Source organism: Topomyia yanbarensis, chromosome 3, assembly GCF_030247195.1.
Source record: "Topomyia yanbarensis strain Yona2022 chromosome 3, ASM3024719v1, whole genome shotgun sequence".
In the NCBI taxonomy this organism is placed as follows: domain Eukaryota; kingdom Metazoa; phylum Arthropoda; class Insecta; order Diptera; family Culicidae; genus Topomyia; species Topomyia yanbarensis.
In genome coordinates, this window is record NC_080672.1 from 167,996,542 (window position 1) to 168,017,239 (window position 20,698).

At 36.6% G+C, this 20,698-nt stretch overlaps 1 protein-coding gene across 1 annotated transcript in view; it reads left to right on the forward strand.

Annotated features, from left to right (window-relative positions):
* LOC131691967 (uncharacterized) overlaps positions 1-15,715 on the forward strand; it is an 88,929-nt gene extending 73,214 nt beyond the window's left edge. Inside the window, exons 3-6 of the mRNA XM_058978772.1 lie at positions 13,996-14,478; positions 14,553-14,788; positions 14,850-14,981; positions 15,042-15,715. Of these exons, the coding sequence (XP_058834755.1) occupies positions 13,996-14,478; positions 14,553-14,788; positions 14,850-14,981; positions 15,042-15,207 (1,017 nt within the window). The 3' untranslated portion in view covers positions 15,208-15,715. The remainder of the gene's footprint in view (positions 1-13,995; positions 14,479-14,552; positions 14,789-14,849; positions 14,982-15,041) is intronic.
* The last annotated feature ends 4,983 nt before the right edge of the window (positions 15,716-20,698 follow it).

The window sequence follows — 20,698 nt, forward strand, 5'->3', positions numbered from 1 at the left end:
CGTTAACGTCATCAGAAACTCCGTTAACGATAATGTATCGTCGAATTCATCGTCATCGTCGATAATTCATCGGCGGTTATGGCGATACATTTTGCATTACTTTCCCGTTTATTGTAGTTGAAGTTGAAGCAGTTAACTTTCCATTGTTTAGAAATAAATAAAATGTTGGCAGTTGAAAATCAATAGTTTTGGAAATTTTAATTGCACAGGGGATCCCAAAGATGTGTCAAAATTGAATTTTATTTATCTTTTCGGGAAAACGTTTTATTTTGAAGGGAAAGTTGTTGGCAGTTGGGAAATGCATCGTAGTAGCCATGCGCGATGGATGCGTTTTTTCGCTCGCGTCGATTTTTTGAGAAAAATTTGAAACCCTTTCGAGAGTGAAAAACAAAAATAAATTGTGAGTGCATTAAGTATTCTGGAAGTCACAAACAAGCGTTGGTTTCCTAAACTGTTCCAGTGTCAGACTGGATCGCAGCTGCGCTTTCTTTCCGTTTGACTGTCAGTGGCGGAGATGAAGAACGGGTAAATTGTGCACGCCAACGTCCAATGTATTTGAATGACAGTGAGCCATATTCATATTCGAGTTTCAAGGTGCGGCATACAAGGAATTATCGTTTTCGTTATTTTATTCTATTTATTCAATTCTTAGCAAAATATTTACAAATTGCGTAATTTAAATATATCACTAACCATTTGGAAAATAACAGATATCAGGAATAATGGTGTTGATGTTCTGAACATTTTTGATAGTAGCTAGCGGGTTCGAAAAAAAATTATCTATTTCTTTTAATTTTCAACAGCAAAAAGCTTAAGTTTCGGAGAAATTGTTTTGTGATACGTTTAAATCTTAACCCATCTCTTATGCCTTTTCTTTTTTTAACTTCAGAGAGCGAATAAAGGCGCTATAGCCTAGGCTCATTAGCCTGGACAGGTCCTACCTTTGTCCTGTCCCAGGAACCAAATGAGTGACACAAATCACTTTCAACGATTTATCAAATCCCCATCATACTGAAATGGTCTTTCGGCTTCTTCATAGATTCAAAATCCCTTCAATATAAAACACTTTCCAGAAAAGTTGATCAAGTAATATATTTTGAAACATCGTCGCAACCCTGACCCCCCCTGTGCATTAAAAATGTCCAAAAACTATTGATTTTCAACTGACAACAACTTTCCCTTCAATATACCGTAAACCGGGGTGACTTTGATCAGCGGGGTGACTTTGATCACTCGAAACTTTTTTCCTAGATCGCTTATTAAACCAGAATAATCTACCGAATCATTTTAATTTGAACTGATTTTTAATCTAAACTAATAAAATACTGATTTGGTATACTTTTTGAGTATATTGTTCGGTTTTTGGGTACAAAAACTACAAAAAACCGAAATTTGACTTTACCTTATTTTTACGAAGCTTCGTAAAGTGTCTATTTTTGTAAAGCAAATAAATCTCAGATTTGAGCAAAAGTAATAAATTACAAGCGAGTTTTTATTTTCCTTTAGATTGGGATGTACCAACTTTAGTTTTGAGAGTTTGCTTATTTTAAATACATTCTTTTGTAAAACTAGTTCGCAATTATTTCAAATTATTTTAAGCTAAAATTCGCAACATTTTTTATTGTTCAATATTCCAACGTGTTAGAATGGATGAAACTTTTTGTACATCGATAAAGGACTGAAATAAAACGTCATTTATGGATGATCCCTAATAAACTATGCTTTACAGGTCGCATCGCTAGCTTGGAGCGAATCCTAGACCCTATTTCCTTCCAAACTACCAACTCCGCGACACCTATGGAAGAGTCTGATGAACCTTCGGTATAAGATTCCTCATTTTATTCAAACGATCGCCGGGTAAAATCAGCACCGACACGATAGAAACCACGAATAAATTCGTCGCGTGATTGAATATTATTAAAAAATATAAGCAGTGCTTCTTATAGCTATCCGGAGTTCAAGTTGCTTATTTTGCTAATCGTATTAATACAACAAATGATAAATTTCCCAAATTCTCGGCAGCCGGCTGCCCAGAGCAATTATTACATGATAACGCTATTGGCACACTTACTAACAACTCTCCCCTTCCCGTGATACATGTGGAGATGCAGAAGATTCCTCGGTCTCTAGTAGCAACATGTATCGAACTAACATTCCTTCCTTTCCCAGAAGATCTGCATTCGGACGTAGCCGGCGTTGGTATTGATCAGCATTCAGGGATCGGAATAGATTGTACAATGTGGCTCATCATGTTATTCCCAAGCATGTTGTTCCAATCAACATTTTGCAACCTAATTTGGTTCTGGTCAATAACGGAGTAGCAACTACGGGCGATCTCTTATGCTTATGCTTATGCTTATCGATAAAGGACTGAAATAAAACAATTTTTGCAGTTTTAAAGGTATTCACAGTCTTTTATTCTAGTTGGACACGAATTATAGGAATTTTGGTTACTCGAATTTTACAGTACATTGAAATACTTTGTATAATACCAATTAACATCTATTTAACAATGAATATCTTTCCTGAATCAGTTTAAACAATCATTTCAATGAAAAACATTGACAATGATAACTTAAAGTGGGTAAACATGCAGGTTATCAAAGTCACCCCGAAATACGAAAACGGACTTCAACTTGAAATAATTTTTGGAAAAATAGCTGTAAGCGGACAATTTTAGGTAAAACCTTTCAATCTTGTTCTCAATACATCAGTACATGGTTTAAAAATATTAAACTTGAAGAAAATTTGCATATAGAAATATAGAAAAGTGATCAATGTCACCCCGGTTTACGGTAATACACTTTCCCGAAAAGTTGAAAAAAATCCATTTAGACGCATCGTCGGTCCCCCCCCCCCCCTCCTGTATGTTGTAAATGTTAAAAACTATTGATTTTCAACTGCCAACAACTTTTCCTTCAATATAATACACTTTCCCGAAAAGTTAAAAAAAATCATTTTGAGTGAATTACCTCTATAATAAATTAACTATTTCTAAAAATCAATATGTAAGTTCACTTCAAAGATAAAATAATGTATTCATAGTGAAATTTTTTCTAGCGTTCATGTACAGGGTGCGCCAGCTGGATGTATCCTTTTCAACATTGAACAAGTCCGCCAGCTCTTTTGCAATATTTAGATTATACTGGTTATGGCGCAAAAATTACTACTTACATTATTTATAATAAGGATGTAAGGAATCAATATATCGCATAATATACCTATAAAAATAAGGTCACATAAACCATCATTTGCCTCCCCCATCTCTATCTCACTCTCCCTCTCCCTTCGTGTTCGTGGCAACTAGAACGACTCACATCTATCTTGCTGCTCCAGTCTACTTTCTACTTCTGCCGCAGTCAGACGTACAATCGAGCCAAGTGAACAACAGGCCTCTCGATGTAGTGTGCATTGTTTCGAGAACAAAGGAAACATCGGACTATTCTTGTCATCATGAGTAAAGTTGACGAAAAAGCTCTACTCTGACCCAACGCTGCGGTCGTTGACTTTAAATTTTGTTTAAAACGACCGAGTTTTAATGAAGTGGAATACCTTCTTAAGGTAAAAATGCAAATTAGGCTTGCGGAAGTCTTGTACCTTCAGTATCATCATCTTCGCAATGTAGTGTTAATATCATTCAACACGTTAGCACAAGCCGAGCGTTTCGTTTTGAAGAACAACTTAAAACATGTGGTTGAAAGTGACAACGTTGGAATTAAGATTCCCGTATACATTGAGAATGATTATATAGATGTAAGGTTATATGACCTATCACCTCGTACCCCTCCTGAGCCAATTGCAAAATGCATGTCGCAATACGGAGAAGTAGAATCCGTTACACCTGATACTTGGAGAAACTTCTTCCCGGGTACTAATAACGGCGTTTTTGTAGTGAGGATGCGGGTTGAAATGCCTATACCCTCCTACTTGGCAATAAAATTCAATACTCACGGAACTACAATTATGCAAACTACGCTATGCACCCATGAGGGGCAAACTCCTACGTGCAAGTATTGTAATCAGACAGCTCATCATGGACAACCTTGCGCGGAAGATGCAGAGGAAAATGCAACCGATTGCCAACTCATCTACGGCAAACCAACCTAAAACAGAGTTTTCAATACCAATGCCTGAACCACAAACGGTGGCCAAATTTGTGGCAGCTGTTCAGACCATAATGACAACCGCAAAAGAATCATCCAGCACCCCAAAAGCAACTGTAAGCAACTTCGGCAACGAATGCAGTAACAATGACGACGGATTTACACTGATCAACAATAAGTGCAAGAAGCAAGGGAGAACATCTGATCCCGGACACCAAACCAGCTTCGACCGGGACGTGAAAACAAGATAATTAAATGACCCCCCTGACGCTGTTTGCCAACAGACCTCGCGAAAAAAGGTCTCCGCTCGCAATAAAAAGTTGCGCGCACGAGATCCAATTAATTAATTCTTGTTTGTATTTTTATTTTTACATGTATTGTAAACGTATAAAAGATCCACGGCTCCGTTAAGCTACCGCTATGAGCCGTGTCAAGTAAACGAATTAAAAAAAAATCTATCTGCTATTTCTCTATCCATTTCTAAGTTGTGTGATAAGATCTTCTGCTAATCTAAAATATTTATTAATATCCAAGCTAATGTGTGCGATGTTATTGTGAAGGTTTGAGAAAACAAAACTATTTTTTGTCTGCTGTTACCCTATGAATAGTTTTTTTGCATTTTAGTGTAGAAGAAAGCCTTTCGCGGAAAAAAGTTTAATAATACATCCTACATGGCAAATAAAACATTTGTAGTCCTGAAAAAATTTGCAAAATATTTGCATTATGGGAAAACTATAACTATTTTCAAATGTTCACACCCTCAAAATGAAAGAAACGTTGCACTATGGGTAGACAGGTGACCAGAAATCGAAAACTACATCAGCTTTACTCATTTAATTCAGTTCTATTCAAAGTTTGTATATTGACTATAATTAAGGAAATTTATGGTTATCTCAGAAAAATATTTTTTTTAGTAGGGTAATATGGAAGTTTGAAAGATGAAAATTTTTAAAAGGGACATTCCACGTACAATATTTAAACTCTTCTTATCTCTATTAAATTTTGAATAAAACATATACTCAAATATGTCATATGAAAACTAAGAACACCTTTTTGTGATGATATTGTTGAAAATTCTCATTCACTTTCATGAAAAATAATGGATCAAAGCCCAAAAATATCCACGAATTAGATCCGGGAAAACAAGTCTCCCAAAGTCAATTGACGTTTCAATGGCAGTCACAATTAGTAGAGAGGCATTGGATAATTCAGCACACGCTTCGTTCGAATTTTCCATATTGAACAAGCACACCAGCGATGATTTCAATCAGAGTTTATGAATTGAGCAGATAGTTGATCTGACTACATTTTTGCCATCCTGATAGTTTGAACCATTTCTTTTTCATAGTATTGATTTGAATAGGACTTATTTATACATATTTCCTGAATGAGAATTTTGAACGAAACAACATGCAAGCAATAATGATGACTGGAAAGAGACTGCATTATAATCAACTGAATGCACGCCTTTCATGCTATCGACATAACCTAAACACTTCACACTATTTATTTTAAGGAAAATGAAAACTTTGAAATATCTACCTGTCTAATTAACGAATCGCAATCTCCATCTGTCGCTCTCTGTTCAAGGGACTTGAAAGCACATGTGACCTTGTCTCACTTTACTGTATTCAATTGCACGTTAAAATACTGGACCAGCAAATTCCATTCTGTACAAAAATCTTTTTTTCGTGAATATGTGACCAAAAAGTAAACTTTCAATTCCAAAGCAAATTGAACGTTCCAGGTTCCTGATAACTAATTAAGGTCCATCAATAAAGTAGAAATACCAGAAAATCTTAAAACGACGCCAAGTAAAGAGGCATGAAAACGAAAAGACTAAAACAAAAAAAGGATGGAAGTCTTAAAAAGTCCATTGTATATTAATTAGTCTTTTCTCAGAAGATAAGATTTTCAAAAACATTTCATAACTTTCTTAAGCAATGTTCTCAAATTTGTGCACTCCGGTTTATTAATTATTTCATTGGCATCTTTTTTTTTAATTTTGTTCATCTGCGTTCATTTTATTCGTTTCATTCTTTGGATTCACTTTGATCAGTTTATTCTTTTCGTGCATTTTACTCATATCATTCATTTAACTTATTTTATTCACGGTTTTCACTCTATTTTTTCTAATTATTTTTTCCAGTTCACACATTTTGTTCGGTTTCTTCATTTTAATATTCTGACTATTTTTTCAGCTTTCTTCATTTCACTTCATTTAATTTTTTTAATTTATTTGACAATTTATTTTTTTTCTATTAATTTATAACCTTTTAACATCTTTAATGTTTCATTTTAATCAATGCATATTATTCTGCTCACTTTCTTGCTTTTATTCATCTTATCAATTCAGTTGATTTTGTTTATTTGATTCGTTTGTTTTTTTATCATTTCATTTATTTTTTATTTTGCTAGCTTTATTCATTTTGTTCATTTGATCCATTTCATTCATTTGAATCATTGTATTCACTAGATTCATTAAATTTATTCGATTCTTTTGAATCATTTGAAATATTTGATTTATTTAATTAACTTTGTTCATATCTTTAATTTTACCCATTTCATGTTCAGTCATTCCTGTTATTTATTTCATTCAATTTGTTAGTTGGAGTCAACTATTAATCTTATAACTATTTCTAAATAGTCCAAATTTTCGTTTAATGAGCTAATCTTATTTGATTCGTATATTTTATAATTTTGATTTACATTAATCATTCTACTCACTTTTGGAATTTGAACACCTTTTATTTCCTTTTTTGCTTTATTTTTTTATTTCGTTCGTTTTCTTGATTTTCTATAATTTATTCAGTTTATTCGAGATTTTATTCGTGCAGGACTAGAAACTGTTTTCATCCCACCTCTATTTGGGTGCCTACTTCGAATGAGTTCTACTAACTAATGAATGGTCCAACAGTGATATGTGTAAGAAATGTCTCATCTCACTGCTAGGTGGATTAAATCGATTTTTGAAATTACAACCCATTGTAGGAGTTCTGTGACGAATTTAGTTATTAACTTTTAGCAGAGCTGCCTAAAAACTTACAACGGAGTACAAAGTTTCTTAACTATAGAATATCTACCAAAACGTCCGAATTTTGCCTTTAGATCCTTTGAACGTTAACTGAAGGTGGTGTGTTTTGATACACCAGATATACAATTTTCTTACAATTCATCGATACTAATTAACGATTTTGCACATTATTGAACGGGTTATTCCTTTACTGTGAGAGCAGAAATAAATGTCGCTTTAAAATTCTGAAATCATTGTTTTAAAGTGCTTCGGGCTTCTGCTTGTACAATATAAAATATGTTTCAAATAACTCCTTCGCACAGGAAATGATCTATAGAAAATATAAAATCTGAAATAGCTGCTGCTATTACACATTAATTTTGATCCCATTTTGTTCTGCAAAAACTTTGCCGCAAAATAGTCAGCATATTTGCATCGTAACGCCATGAGGTTGGTTTCTTTTTGCGAAACTTTAAGAACAAACACGAACAGTGTGTCAATGTACACATTTTGCACGATTTTTCATTGTTTCAATTACTTTTATCAAATGCATTTGCCCAATAAAGACCGACGTACGCGTACCTGTTGCACGCTTTAGTAATCGAAAGTTACATTGATTTATTTCATTATATGGCTAACATCTAGGAACGAACGAAGAGGCAATCAAAACAAAAAAAAACATCAAAATACGAACGTACCTATGTACTCACGTCTGTCGACGAAAACTAATGCAATACTATTTCGATTCGAGAGGGGATTTCTGTTTGAATGATTTGAATTTAATTTCATGTACTCTCTTCTATCTATGCTCACAGCAATGCTCAAACTTTAGTTCAGGTGAAAAAATAAAGTGTAGATAGCCTACAGATATTTATGATAAACTGGTTAAGATGTTACCGGTCTCATAACCTAGTTGCCGTATGCTCGAACCCTGAACAATGAGGATTCTAAAGGTTGATAGAATTGTATTTTCTAGCTCTGCCATTTTCCTGGTCACGGAGAACCGACCTATATGTAAACTTATACCAATAGTCACATATTTCTTTCGTCGAAGATTCATTCACAATCACGCATGTTTGATACATTGGGATCAGTTGCTATTATGGTCGTAATACATATTATTATCTTATTTTTGGATTTCTAAACCATATCAAATAACAAAAGTATTTATGGGGAATCTCTAAAACCTTCAACTTACGTTCTTGATTGGTAAAATTGATCAATCAGAACTCGAGATGTACTAGAATCTTTTGAACAGCTTCAAAAACTAAATACAATTTTTTTGAATTATTAACTATCGGTCATAATGAGTTACAAGGAAGGCACCGCAAACCGGTTAATGTTCCCGCAAGAGTATGGTAGTAGTTCGTTAGGGGGGGGGGGGGGGGGGGGTTATCACAGGGTTTCAGTGTAAAAACACTTTTTTGCGATTTTTTAAGAACTTTGCGTGAAGCGAATTGATCAAAATTTTTGTACATTATAGTATATCATGACAATAACATGCTGTAATTCTTGTATGCAAAAATATCGACAAACGACTCGGTGATATTTTATCTGTCCAAAATTATGCTGTCGGATTAGGTCTAATACTCTGTCCTAGCATATACTGGACGTGTTGTTTTGTGTACAAGACCATTCGTAGTTTGCACCGAGACTTCCTGCATCAAAATGGCCAACATAAACGAACTTTACCAGGGTCACCGGAATTTCCTTTGACCCATGCTTCAATTGTGAGGGCTGGATGGAAGTAAAATAAAATCATACTTAATTCCCCCATACATAAGAGAAAAAACACCGCGATCAGCGACCGTAAAGGTCTGGTTCGTGACGGGTGAAGTTCGAGTTGAAGTTGTTCGAACATGTGGATACAGCTTAGCTGTAACAACGACAATGCAAAATTTCTCCTCGCTTGCTGGAGTATATAGGTCTTCGTTGCCGCCCAGTAGGCAGTAGCATTTGTTAGCTATGCTTTCCTTAGTTGGTATGAATTTTCTTCATGATCTTGTGACCTACACACCGATCTGAATTATGCACGGTGCTATTTTTTGTTGAGTTCAACACAACTATGTTTGTGGGAGACGACCATCTTCTTTTCATTTCTGTTTGCTCAATTTGATAATAAGTATACCTACTGATAAACCTGGTTTAAAAGTTCCTCTGGAAGCATCCAAAAATGTGACATCGGAAGCAGAATTGAGGAAAAAATGAATTTTTACATAAAAACAAGTTGGCGCAAACGTTGTACAAGATCTTTGAAGCAATGTAAAGAGAAAGGTACGTGCATTTGAATATGACTATGAAATTAAATAAAACGAACATGGAAAATATTCAATAATATGTTTTATTTTATTCCCTAAGCAATTTGGATTTTAGAGCAGTTTTTTTTTACTTTTGGAACAGTTTGGCATTTATTCACCTGCCAGTGCAGAGGTCAATTTTTATATCTTTTCGAATACTAGTAATTTCGAAGTGATCTTTGTGAATACATTTGTTTTTCCAGTTGCATAAACAGTTGATCAGTGGAAAAGGAAAAAGGAAAGGGACGCCTGTGTATATATTCATAGAGATGCACTTTGGCCCTAGAGCATTTCGAAATCGCTTGGAATTTATGGATCGGACAAGATCGGAAGAGTTTGAATGTTTTTTGGATAGCCGGAATCTTGTTTTGTAATACTGCTTCAGCAACTTTGCTGGATCTATTATATAACTTTTTATCATTCAAATTTGGAATAAAATGGTTAAAAAAGGTATTTTTTAAAGCTGGTGTAATACAAAGCAACACTATTAATTTCAGTTATTTTTAAGCTAATGTCATACAAATAGTTGTGTTCAACTATGTTTGTTATAACATTGTCTTATTTAATACAGTCGTCATCACTAGAAAGCGGAATTGCTGCATAAACTAATTTGTATTTGTATAAAAAAGTCCAACTGACAATTTGTCTAAATGAACTACACTAAACTAAGGTAAACTAAACATAATTAAAATAGTGACAATACACGACGACGAAACTGCGAAGAATTCATGACGAAGTCAAAAATTTCAGCGAACTCGTTGAAGCGACGACTCATTGCTAAAATTGGACTGTTGGTAGCGTAGTTAGTGCTGCGCATTTCAGAATGCTGCAGGGCTCGAGGGCGAAGAAAACGGGTAGGCGCGTAGAGGCTGATTTGCGCTAGTAGCTTCGGATCATCATATTCAGCCAGCAGAATCTTTGACACGAAGGTAGCTTGCGCTGCATGTCTCCGGCGTGTTAAAGTATTAAGTCCTAAAAGACGACAACGGTCCTCGTACGATGGCAGGTTTAATGGATCGTTCCACGGAAATTCACGTAACGCATATCGTATGAATTTACGCTGGACTGCTTCGATCCTAAGGCTCCACGTAGCTTGATAAGGGCACCAAACGACGTTTGCAAATTCCAACTGCGAGCGCATCAATGAGCAATAAACAGTCTTCAAACAAAGAGGATCCCGAAATTCGTTGAATATTTTGAAAATAAATACCAGCAATCGAATGGCTTTGTCGATGGTCGCTGAGACGTGATGACTATAGGTTAGCTTTTCATCAAGAATGACTCCTAGATCCTTCACGTGGTCAATGCGTTGTAGCTGAGTTCCTGCAATGTTATAGTTTGGCAACGCTAAGGACCATCTGTTTCTTACACACCAGCTATAAAAGGTGTCAATAAGATGCTGTAGCTCACGCCAATCGGCTTCATTCCGTATAACAAGAAAAAAAAATAAGTCGTCGGAAAAACAGCTTTCCTCCACGCCTTAGAACGAAAACCGCATCGTTCACGAACAGTGGAAAAAGTAGTGGACCTAGCGTACTACCTTGAGGAACTCCGGAAGTGTTGAAAAAGGATTCTGAAACAATATCGCCAACTTGAACAACGGCTTCACCTTAGCTTATCAAGCTTTGTTATCAGTATCTCATCATTAACTCTATCAAAAGCTGCATTTAGATCAGTGTAAATAGTATCTATCTGTAATTTCTTAGACATTTGTTCCGTGCAAAATGACGTGAAGCAGACGAGATTCGTCTCGACTGAACGTCCTGGGAAAAATCCGTGCTGGGATGTACTGATGTAATGTCGACAAGCAGAAAATAACGCTTCGTTGATAATTGATTCAAACACTTTAGATTCGGCTCCTAGCGAAGTGATTTCGCGATAGTTCGCTATGTTGCGTTTGTCACCTTTCTTGAATACCGGGAACATTACTGAGCATTTCCAATCCTCAGGAAACGCTTGCTGCTGAAGCGATAGGTTAAAAATATATGCAAGTGGTGTTACAAGTAAGTCCGAACATTTCTTCAATACAGTTGAAGGTAATGAAAAATAATAGAAATTATTTTGCCACATTATGCAGTATGCTTACAGATCTAAAAACCTGTTTTAATATTCCTAGTAGTGCAATTGTGCCTTTCTCATTTCTCCAAACTATGACTCCATGACTGGTTATGCTCAATATAATTGTGAAAATGTCTACTACATTCTCAGTACACTTTACACTTATACATAATGGCTCGCCAGTCACGAACTTGAGCAACGTGTTGATGCTTAAACACTTGAAACAAAAAAAAATATAATCTTTAATTGGCCTAATCAGCATTAGTTCAATTAGTTCATTGTCATGCGGGGGTGAGTATGTGAGGAGGGTGAATAACCCACAACCGAACCACTCCAACTTATTTTGGCATGCCTGTTTATATAGTGGTGGTATAAAGATGATGGGGTTGAGAGGGGGATTAGAGATGGATAAGGTGGCGGTATGAGGGGGGTTTAATGAGGGTGATCTGAGGGGGATTTAAATGGGGTGGTAAGGGGGGTCTGAATCATCGGTTGGTCACCAGGACGCTCTTTTCATCGAGCCTAGCGTCAAAGAATATGCGACATATAATCGGGAAAGTATTCTGGAGGCTGCTTTGAAGCCGTGGGCAGACAAACATTTCGGTCGCAAACCATGAACATTTCAACAAGACTTACACCGTCTCCCAAAGCACAAGTGAACCAGCAATGGCTGAAAACCAATTTTTCGAACTTCATTTCGACCACAAAATGGCACTCGAATGCACCAGATGCGAATTCAATGGATTATTCTCTCTAGGCCATTTTAGAGAGAAAGGTCCGAAGTAAACAATTTATCAGCCTCGAGACGCTGTAGAAACCCAATCAAAAAGGGAAGGTGCCAACTAACGGGGGGCTATGTGCCAACTCGGATGTGCTACTTGCCCTTCAATTTGCCGACAAATTGAAGGCAACCCGAACAGAATGAAATAACAAGATTATAAGAGAACACAATTTTTGTAACCTTTTGTGTTATAAATGAGGTCTCGTTAGTAGTTAAAATAACAGAAATTTATAACAAGTAACAATGCAAGATATAGTTTAGAATAATTTTTGTTATGTGTTTCTGATCGGAAAATAGGGGGCGATCTCAAATGCAACATTTGGGCGATTTGCAACCGTCATTTTTTTGCCGCCCTACCCGCTCTTAAATCGCCCACGGAACGTCCTTAATTGCCTAATAAGAAAATATAAATAATACTTATTTTCAGATTGATTATCTACTCACATAAACTTAAGAATCAATTGTGAAATTGGTACTGCACAGCAAAACTTACCACAATTTAGATTTTGACATCCAGTTGCCTTTTAGTTGGGGCACGGTCCAATTAGCGAACACCCAACTAACGAACACCCCATCTAACGAGTCCCCAACTAACGGATATGCGCTGTAATATGTAGCTTAGACCTCTCCACATTTTGAAAAAGTTTGGAAATATGCATAGGTCAGCTCAGATTTTTGTTCTAACTGTCAATTTAAAAACTTACGCCAAAGATAACTTAATCTGGACATGATTAAGAGCTGTGTCTCCAATCAAAAATCGTATTTTGCTGTGTTTTCATAGCAATTTTACTTATACCAGGAGCGGATCCAGCAAAAAAAATCGGAGGGGGTCCGAAATTTCGATTTTGAAATATTAATTGTACGTAATATGTAATAACCTTTGAATTTGAATTTGATTTGTAACAAATTTGAGTTTAGAACAAATTAAAATAGAAACTATTTAAAAAAAATCCTAACAAACCGAACAATTTCGGGAGGGGTTTGGACCTCCAGAACCCTCCCCTGGATCCGCCACTGACTTATACTGAGGATTAAATAGTTTTACCCTCCCACAAAACAACTTTGACATATCTTAACACATTTTAACAGGTCGCAATAGAAAATTTGTTACCTGGCTTTTTATATAGAAAAAAATATCAGAACCAAAAAAAAGTACTATTAATTTTCCTTGGTTTTGATATACTTTTCTATTTAAAAATCCAATTAACAAATTTTCTATTGCGATTAGAGCTATGTTCCCGATCAGAAACACATAACAAGAAGATTTCAAACTATATCTCGCGTTATTACTTGTTATAAGTTTCTGTTATTTTAACTATTAACGAGACCTAATTTATAACACAATATGTTACGAAAACTGCATTCTGTTATAATCTTGTTATTTAATTATGATCGGGTTCACCTGTTAAAACACGTTAAGATATGTCTAAGGAACACCCTTTGATGATTTGTGGGCATATAGGGCCTATTAAACCAGAGTGTAATGGAAACATAGTAAAAACATGATTTTTGATTGGAGACACCTCGTAATCATATCCAAATGAAGTCATTTTTGGCGAAAGCTTACGAATTTACACCTAGAACCAGAATTTGGGGTGACCCATGTAAATTTTCAAAATTTTCAAAAATGTGGAGAAGTCTAATGTAGCTATTGCGTAAAAAAGGACAGGCGGAAATAAAATAAATACATAAATAATACATCGGTACTATTATTCTAAAAAATATTTTGATCTCTAATTCCAGACCGAAGATCCACTGAAACGAATACAGGAGGAAATTAATGAAGTGGCTAGACGTGAGCAGGAACTACGACAGGGACACCGGCTAAACGATTCCTCCGACTATTGTCTTTCATCAGCGAACTCGGATGATTCCGGACTATCTCTTTCTCCTAGTCCAATCCATTCGCCGTCGGTGTCCAATCTAAAAGATAAAATTGAAGCAGCAAATAGTCAGCTAAATGTAACTACGGCACACGACGCCCTCGCTAACGGAAATCGCCAATTATTACTGCCCCAGATGAAAGCACTGACCCGTGCCCGTTCCACACCGCAGCTTTTTCAAATTTCTCCAAACAGGCGATTTAATCCGAATCCGAATCAACGTGGTATAATGCAAAAGTTCATTGCGTCTCGTGGTAAACTTAATAAACTACAGTCCACGCCTGGTAACAACGGTATAAGCAACACTAGCAGCAATCACATTATCAAAATAGAACAGCACGTGGTGAGCTATTAATCTGAACTCATATAAAATGATCGCCCAAGAAAACGCTAAATATGCATGTTATTTTTTCACAGTCACCCATAGAGCTGAATCGGTCACACATTTTGCTGCCCCCAACAGCTATCTCAACGCCACCGGTAATCGAGCGAGACTCCAATGGCAAACCCATCCGGCGTGGCTACATTCCAGTAGAGGAGAAAATCCAAAAAGAGCTGCGGGACTTAAAGAACAGAGAAAGTGAGCTCAAGCGCTTACGCAAACAAAATCGAGTTGTATCGCAGTGCAACCTGTTGGAGCTATGCTATGAAAGGTTAGTTTGCTGACAATCAACCATTTGTATTAATACTATTACAATATTTCTACTCCATCAGTGACTCCGGCGAAGACCTGTCTGATGAAGATATCACGGAAGGTATCGTTTATCCACTATCGCGAAAACTGCGACCCACCAAATCTATCGGCGAACTGTGCGAAGCACTGACAAATTCTAGTCTTTCACCAAGGTAGGTATCACCGTTCAACAATTAAGAACTAAGCACATATACTAAAAATCCTTTCCACAGGGAAACGCCATCGCCGCAGTTTGAGAATCGGCCACGTTGTGCGTCAGGTATGCGCCCGGCTATGTCCCTGGCCCAACTATGCGACCTTGCTCCGGAAGAAGCTCCATCGTCTCATAAATTGATAGCACAGTGGGAAAACCTTATTCAGCAAAAGCAGCAAAGATAAGCTGCCGGTGGCATTGTTTGTTTCTTTTGAACTTTCAAAATGTTTTGTAGAGTCTAGCGGTTATTACATCCGTAACAAAATTAGCCTTGAGATATATAGTACCGTTAACAGGATGTATTTATTCGTTTGTGCATTATTACAACAGCTTGCGCAAAGAAGCGTATTTTAAGGAACGTATGAAGTTTTTACACTCCCTAACAATATCAGAAACTGAATCCTTTTTTGTTACTATAAATTTATATTTACTATTCATGTACTTCAATCGCGCCTTATTTAATAATTAGAATTTTAGAATTTGAAACTACTATTTATGATAATATTTTCTAAAATCTGTAATATGATCCATCCGCATTATGTTAAAAGTAGATTTGTGAAAGAGAATCCTAAATGGAACCCTGTTTGCCTTTTCTGAACTGATGTTCTAAACCTATGTATGTACATTAAACGAGTCCTCCTAACTATTTTTCCTAATGCAGTTTTAATATGTAATATAGATAATGAATGAAGGTAGTGCAAATATAATAATTAAAATAAATATTACATACATACAGTGCGCTTTGTTGCTCCGAAATTACCGATTTATAACAAGGTATAACAAAAAAGTGAAACTAAACATCAACCCAATCCATCTATCTTCTATTCGACCCGATGGGGAAACCCAGGGCCGCCGAGAGGGTGGGGGCGGGGTGTTTTCCCCGGGCCCGGAGTTTTGAAGGGGGTCCGGATTATTAACAGAAACTAAAATTCTGGCCAATACTTTCAACAAAAAAATCAATATCTTGTGTATGATGTAACTAGAATAGCGAAAATTATAAACTACTGCATATTTGATATCAAATATATATTTGTATCCAATCAGAAGATCAGACCAGGGCGGGCATAGCGTAGTAGGAACATCGACTACCATGTACGAATATTTTAAAGAAAATTTTCGAACCTGAATGAAGAAGCGAATGGCCCTAAGGTTAACATTCCTATAATCGAAAAAAATAAGATCAGACTTGCTAGGGGTAAAAAAATTAGATTAGAAGACATGAGGTTGTCTTCAAATTTCGTCAATATGAAATCGATTTTTTGATTTATTGAATTTCCTGTCTTCGCAACTGCTGGATTATTATCGAAAGTAATTATTAGAAACAAAAAAAACTTCTCAACCTTCTTTTGCCACACCGGTTTTTGGAGGCGAATTCCGGGTCTTAGTTCAGGTAATTCGGATTTCGCCCAGAAAAATCCAGTGGATTATTTTGCAATTTTTTATTCATCAGGAACTCTCAGCTTCATTTTATAAATCGTCTAGCACACAGTTTTGGCCAATATATTTAAAAAGAGTTCACCGCCATTTGGTTTCAGATTTAGTTTGCCCCACACGACCATCACTTCAATGGATCAACGGATTATATGCTCCTCACAAAGATTCTCGAAAGACACTGCAATTTGATTTCACGCCCCGTGTTTGTTTACTGTAGAGCAGATCAAAGTTCGCTCGGGTTATCCTTCACAGCGAGAGTGCCTGTGCTTTTTAATTTTTTATGGATATTCAAGGATGTGAAGTACTACCCCCCACTAAATCAACAAAACTGTTCACAAATGCGAAAAAAATACCTAAATAGTATGAAATAAGGATTTGTGCCCTCACTGAAAGAAATCCAAACGTTAATTCTATTTGCTTCAAACCGCTTAAAATTCATATGAAGAAGAAATGCTATTGTTATCACGCGCACACATACCTTCTATGTGTCAACTGTATAAACTATGTATGCACACACATAAGTTATATGTGCATATTATTATAGAATGGGGTTTTATGTGCCTAATAGTTATGAAATGTGAATGTAAGATTAATATTTCTTGTGAATACACACATTAGGTTTATGTGCCAGCAAATAGTGTCTATATGCCTCCGTTAATTGCAAAAATCTATGTGTAAAATCAATAGGCATAACGTTTACTTTTTTTTGAGTGCTCCTGTACAAAGACTGGTTTTTACCAACAAATTTTCACCCTAGTGAGAAATTTTGGTTTTTACCAAATTTTCCTCCTTAGGGTGAAATATAGCATAGTGCTTTCGCATAGGCCTGCTAAGCCAAGACAAGTTTCGGCTTCACTTGTGTCTCATCGGCATAAACAGAACTTCTGCTCGAACGAGACATCACGTTTGATCAGTCGTTTGATTGAAACACATAGTGTGTTTTAGTTTTAAGGGATTTGCGTCAAGCCGGCGCTAATCTATTCCGACAATACGTTAGTGTCGGTTTCTGAAGAGGCGAAGCCGAAACGCAACATAGTATGAAATAAGGATTTGTGCCCTCCTGTACAAAGACTGGTTTTTACCAACAAATTTTCACCCTAGTGAGAAATTTTGGTTTTTACCAAATTTTCCTCCTTAGGGTGAAATATAGCATAGTGCTTTCGCATAGGCCTGCTAAGCCAAGACAAGTTTCGGCTTCACTTGTGTCTCATCGGCATAAACAGAACTTCTGCTCGAACGAGACATCACGTTTGATCAGTCGTTTGATTGAAACACATAGTGTGTTTTAGTTTTAAGGGATTTGCGTCAAGCCGGCGCTAATCTATTCCGACAATACGTTAGTGTCGGTTTCTGAAGAGGCGAAGCCGAAACGCAACATAGTATGAAATAAGGATTTGTGCCCTCCTGTACAAAGACTGGTTTTTACCAACAAATTTTCACCCTAGTGAGAAATTTTGGTTTTTACCAAATTTTCCTCCTTAGGGTGAAATATAGCATAGTGCTTTCGCATAGGCCTGCTAAGCCAAGACAAGTTTCGGCTTCACTTGTGTCTCATCGGCATAAACAGAACTTCTGCTCGAACGAGACATCACGTTTGATCAGTCGTTTGATTGAAACACATAGTGTGTTTTAGTTTTAAGGGATTTGCGTCAAGCCGGCGCTAATCTATTCCGACAATACGTTAGTGTCGGTTTCTGGAGAGGCGAAGCCGAAACGCAACATAGTATGATACCTAAATGCTCTACCACAACATTACACTCTGGAGTGTAATTACACTCTGCGGTGAATGTGAAGAATATATATTTTGTGATACAAGCTACATAAGAAATAAAGCAGAGCCTATTTAGCTTTCATGATTTTTTTCGAAACCAGCATAGCGTAAAATCCAACCATAACCCTTATTTGCAATTTGATCCATGTTTTGCTATTTGCTCCATTTTTTTATTTTTACATGGATTTACTATAGAGCAGAGCAAAGTTCCCTCTGATATCCTACACAGCGAGAGTGGCTGTGCTTTTTAATTTTTTATGGATATTCAAGGATGTGAAGTACTACCCCCCCACTAAATCAACAAAACTGTTCACAAATGCGAAAAAAACACCTAAATGCTCTACCACAACATTACACTCTGTAGTGTAATTACACTCTGCGGTGAATGTGAAGAATATATATTTTGTGCAACAAGCTACATACGAAATAAAGCAGAGCCCATTTAGCTTTTATGATTTTTTTCGAAACTAACATAGCGTAAAATCCAACCATAACCCATGTTAAATTTTCGTTGATCAATTTTTTTCAAACTAAACACTAAAATGCACTGTTTTCGGGCGACTTAGCGGAATGTTATATTAAACACTTTTCTTTTTTGATGTCTTTTGCATATTGATACAAACACTGATGAAGGCTGAAAGTCGTGGTCGAAATACGTATCTGTGATATAAAAGTGCATTTTTGCAGTTTTCATAAAATAGTGGGATTAAAACGGAAGACATCATAAAAAAGTGATTAAATTTTTTTCAAGCTGTAGATTTTTTTGTATTTCTGCAATTTCAACATTCTGCCTTTTTGTCTTTCTCATATAGAAAGGTTATGCAATTGCTACAAAAACCGACTTTCTAACCGATGCCCGGAGGGTCGAGTGTCATATACCATTCAACTCAGTTCGTCGAGATCGGAAAATGTCTGTGTGTGTATGTGCGGATATATTAAAACAAATGTCCACATCGTTTTCTCGGAGATGGCTAAACCGATTTTCACAAACTTAGTCGCGAATGGAAGGTACAAGGTTCCCATCGACTGCTATTCAATTTGATTTAATTCCGATTTCCGGTTCTGGAGTTTCGAGTTGAGGAGTACGGTTACATAGAAAATCTTGTTATAATTTGTCCACATCGGTTTCTCGGAATTTTCTGAACCGATTATCACAAACTTAATCTTAAATGAAAGGTACAACGTTGTCATCGGTTGCTATTGAATTTTGTGTAGATTGGACTTCTAGTTCCTGAATTACAGGATGATGAGTACGGCAGAAAACCCCGATTTCAACGGATACAGCGATTCATGTATAAAGGTGATTTTTTTTTCAAAAATGTGACCACAACTGCTTGGATTTGTAGTTCTATGTCACTAACAGTCATTCAAAGTCTCTTTGGCCACATTGACCACCATCGACGGATCCGGAAGCCCAGGCGGAAGTATCCGTGAATAATAATTACATCGGTTTCTCGGAGATGGCTTGAACGATTAAACCAAACTTAAATGAAAGCTGTTAAAATTGGGAATCATATATCTCCATTCTTTAACGTTACGTCCGGCGTACCTCAAGGGAGTCACTTGGGGCCTTATATTTTCCTTTTGTACCTAAACGATTTGGATTTATTGATTGAGTGCTTCAAGGTGTCTTATGCAGACGATTACAAATTATTCTACGTAGTTAAAAATCACTCCGATGCTTTGTTTCTGCAATCTCAGTTAGACACGTTCACTAATTGGTGCACAACTAACAGGATGGATTTAAATGCTTCGAAGTGCTCAGTGATAACGTTTGCTCGAAAACATGCCGTCATAAATTTTGATTATAAGATACATGAAACCTCGTTGAGAAGGGAAACAACAGTTAAAGATTTGGGGGTTCTTCTCGATTCCAAGATTACTTTTAAGGACCACATTGCTTATATTTCATCAAAGGCGTCACGAAGTTTAGGATTTATTTTCAGAGTTACTAAGCATTTCACTAACGTGCAGTGTTTAAAATCGTTGTACTGCTCGCTGGTTCGTTCTACACTTGAGTATGGTGCAGTCGTGTGGGCTCCTTTTTACCAGAACAGTATTCAACGCATCGAATCCATTCAGCGTAAATTTGTGCGCTTTGCACTGCGTCCCCTACCTTGGAGCCACCCTCACAACCTTCCTAAATACGAAGATCGTTGTAACCTCATTGGCCTCGAAACGCTGTCTTTGCGTCGCGATGTAGCCAAAGCGTTTCCGACTTGTTACTGTCTCGCATTGACTGTTCTGTTTTGCTCCGTCTTCTCAACATCGACATTCGTCGACGTAGTCTTCGTTCCTACTCTTTTGTTCGACTTCCTGTGTCGTACTAATTATGGTAAGAACGAACCCGTCAATAGTATGTGTAGAGTCTTTAATCAATGTTATAACGTGTTTGATTTCAATTTGTCTCGCTCTGCTCTTAAGAAATTGTTTTCGCGCGTCCTGTCTCGTTCTTAAAAGAGTTAGCCTAA